Raw genomic sequence first — 3281 nt, 5'->3', positions numbered from 1 at the left:
GCCGCTGCTCCCCTCACAATTACGCGTCCAGGTGTACTTCGGCAACCACTTTGCCCTGGAGGGACCCAGTCGCAAGAAGAGCGACATCTGCGCCTCCATAGGCGCCCACGTGCTCATAGATGACAACGTCGGGTACGCCCTGGACTGCGCCAGCAGCGGCATCAGCGTGCTGCTGTATGACTGGCAGGGCTCCTACCCGTGGAGCAAGCTGTCGCCGGGGTGGGTGGCGCTGATCATGGGCTTGGGATGAACGGCTGAGCTTGCCCCTTGCTGGTTTGGGGCGTGCAGGGTGCAAGGGCGGGGCAGGTGCTTGTGACTCGCAAAGCACTTCATCTTGGCTGCGCAAACGATTATGCGGCCTGCTCTGTGAACGCGCGCAGGTCGGAGCACCCCAACATCCAGGTTGTGCGCAGCTGGGCAGAGGCGGAGCAGGCCATCCTTGCAATGGCACCAGCCAGCAGACTCTGACGCTAGCAGCGGTGCGGCCTGTGCGGGCCGCTGCACCTTGTCCTTCCTTCTTTCGGTGTGGTGGTGCGCTCTCCCACATCGGCCGCGTGGCCCAGAGGCCCCGCTCTTCGCAGGGATGAGAGTGATGAAAACAGACGAGTGATTTCTGGTGTGAGCGCGATGCTCCTGTTTGTGATGTGAATGGCGATCTTGTGTTTGGCTTTTCTGTTTCCATAGTCCGCTGCTGGTTTGGTATTGGTCATCACAGGCCCCCTTAGCATGGCGAGCCCTCGCAGCAGCCTGCCGAGTGCACGGCGCCGCTTGCCTTATCCCACACCCTGGTTGCCCCGGCTGAAATGCCGGGGCGGCCATCACAAAGCGTCGAGCGCTCCGCCAATCCGTGTATCATCACCGCCCCTGCCCCACGGTGCAACACCCTTGCGCCCGCGCACACCAAGCGTGCGGAGCGGCTGGGTGGCTTTCGCAGTGCGCGGCCTGGGGCCCCCTGAAGCCATGCTCCCTGTGTGCCATGCGGTGGCCGGGGCAAGGGGCGGCATCCCCCCTCTGGGGACAGTCACCGGCGCTCGCCGCGTCAACTGCTCTATCGGTAGCCGCTTCAACTTGAGTGACCCCACACTGATCAGCATGCCTTGCTCGCGCTGGACCAGTGTATGTAAGATAACGACCTCTCACCACAATTGGATACAAGGTGCGGTAACCCGCCACACTGTATTTGACAGCTGCATGCCGGCGCGAGGTGCAGGAGTTCAGGTGGTGGCACTCCCGGAAATCCCTTGTGGAGCCGAAGGTCACCGTCTGCCATTGACTTTCAAATTGGCAATGGTTTTAGACACCCCTACCTTTCAGGCCACTGCTTTGCTCATTTCCATCATCCAAGCCCAGCGCTCATCTCAGTGTGTCTCAGCAAGGTGCGACATCGGGTTTCAGAACACACAAAGTTGAAAGGATCTATGTCTTTGTTATAGATATCCCAGCAGGCTGGCGATTCGGACAACTGCAAGCGCGCACAAAGATGAGCAGCTAGAAGGGGAAATCAAGGCAGAATGCCTGCCCCTCCCCACGAGAACGTGGTGATAGTGGCCCGTGGCAGCTGCGGATTGCTCTGCTCGGATGCCGGCGCGCCGGCTGGGGATCACGGAGCGCCGCGCGCAGCCGTGCCGCGCTGCTGGCACCTCGTTGAGGCCGACCCCAGCCTCGCGCCCAGCTTGCCATGGCACAAGCAGCCACCAGTCCGGCGCCAGGCGCCGCTGGCGGCGATCACAGTCACCCAGAACGGCTGGTGGCCCTGCAAGGACCGCGTCGGCGGCGGCGCCGCCGCGGGCCCCAGCAATGGCTGCAGTGACACCCCGAGTGGAGCTTTGACCTCTAGCAGCTGTGGAAGCAGCGAACGTGGCAGGCCGTGGTGGCGGCGGCGAACAGTTCCTGAAGAGGGGCGGCGACAGCAGCAGCCAGTAAATTGTTGGAGTCAGCAGCAGCAGCAGCAGCCGCAACAGCAGCACCCCCAGCAGCAACTGCGGCGTCCAAAGCAGCGCCAGAGAGCGCAGCACGATCAGGAGCAGTCGCAGCACTGGCAGCGGCCAGCAAAGCAAAAGCAGCGGCACAAGCAGCAGCCACAGCAGCAGGGCAGCCCGCCCGCGGCCACCGCCCTGGCATCTAGCGCGCTCGCGATGGACGCGCTCTCGCCCCGCGCGCCCAAGGCGCTGCACACGGTGGTGCTCGAGCATCTCGAGCACGGGAAGCTTCTCGTGGCGGGCGCCATGTCAGCTGTCGTGTCGCGCACCGCGGTCGCGCCGCTGGAGCGGGTGAGATCACCTCGTGGGTTTGCAGGCGCAGCTGCTGGCGGGGGCCCGCCTGGCAGCAGCCGCATTTGCATGGTTGTGTCAGCAAACGTGAGGCTAATGCAGGGGTGACGCAGGAGCTTTTGATGCAATATAGGTGCGATTATCATGTTCCGATTATTTGCCGCAGGTGAAGATGGACCAGCTGCTGAGGACGGGTGGGTCGTCGGCGCTGGAGACGGCGCGCAGGGTGTACAGCCGAGAGGGGATCAGGGGCTTCTGGAAGGTGAGAGCACTCGTGCACACGTGTGTGTGCGTGGATGCGTGCACATGTGGGGTTACTGGGCAGTAAGTGTGTGTGAGAGAGTGTGTGCCTGAGTGTGTGTGTGTGTGTGTGTGTGTGTGTGTGTGTTTGCACTGGTCTCTTGCAAGCGCCTTCGACCAAGGGCTTGTGCAACCAACAACCGAGCGGCGTCCGCAACAAAAGCACACGCCTTCTCGCGCACGACGCCCCTGCAGGGCAATGCGCTCAACGTGGCACGCACTGCGCCCTTCAAGGCGCTCAATTTCTTTTCGTTCGACATGTACAGCCGCGCGCTCAGCCGGCACCTGGGCCAGGACGTGGGCAACCTGCGCTTCCTAGCCGGCGCGGCGGCGGGTGCGCGTGGCGCCGCGCCGACTGCGGGAGGGGCGGGGCGGGGCAGGGCAGGGCGTCGCAGCAGCTGGGCGGGCGGCGAAAGCTGCGTGTGGGGTCCTCGTGGGGGACGGTTCCCGCGCCGGTGACAGGTGGCTGGACAGCAAACCAGGGCGGTTTTCGACGCCTGTGGCAGCTTTGATCTGCAAGCAAGCACTCACACAAGCCCTCGGATGCTCGCTCACGCAAACACTCACTCACGTGTACACCCTCACGCATGTACACAGCACGCACACACACACACACATCACACATAACGTAAGCTCGCATGCACACACAAACACACTCACCGTCACGAGCACGTGCGCCCCCGCTCAATCCCAACCCCACCCTCCCCCGCC

General features: G+C 63.4%; 2 protein-coding genes across 2 annotated transcripts; both read left to right on the top strand.

The window, feature by feature from the left end:
• Positions 1-31: 31 nt before the first annotated feature.
• Positions 32-250, top strand: MNEG_15474 (hypothetical protein; the record flags this gene model as incomplete). Its single annotated transcript, XM_014036056.1, has 1 exon — positions 32-250. A coding segment is annotated over one exon (219 nt), but the record flags the coding sequence as incomplete, so codon positions are not given.
• A 1261-nt stretch (positions 251-1511) lies between these two features.
• On the top strand, positions 1512-3082 carry MNEG_15473 (Protein brittle-1, chloroplast precursor, putative; the record flags this gene model as incomplete). Its single annotated transcript, XM_014036055.1, has 4 exons — positions 1512-2270; positions 2437-2532; positions 2766-2904; positions 3033-3082. 4 exons carry the CDS (start codon positions 1512-1514, stop codon positions 3080-3082), a joined length of 1044 nt encoding a protein of 347 aa, XP_013891509.1.
• Between the last annotated feature and the right edge of the window lie 199 nt (positions 3083-3281).

The sequence above is a fragment of the Monoraphidium neglectum genome (assembly GCF_000611645.1).
Source record: "Monoraphidium neglectum strain SAG 48.87 unplaced genomic scaffold scaffold05361, whole genome shotgun sequence".
In the NCBI taxonomy this organism is placed as follows: domain Eukaryota; kingdom Viridiplantae; phylum Chlorophyta; class Chlorophyceae; order Sphaeropleales; family Selenastraceae; genus Monoraphidium; species Monoraphidium neglectum.
Note: the sequence above shows the minus strand (reverse complement) of the source record. Positions and strands in the feature narration are given on the sequence as shown.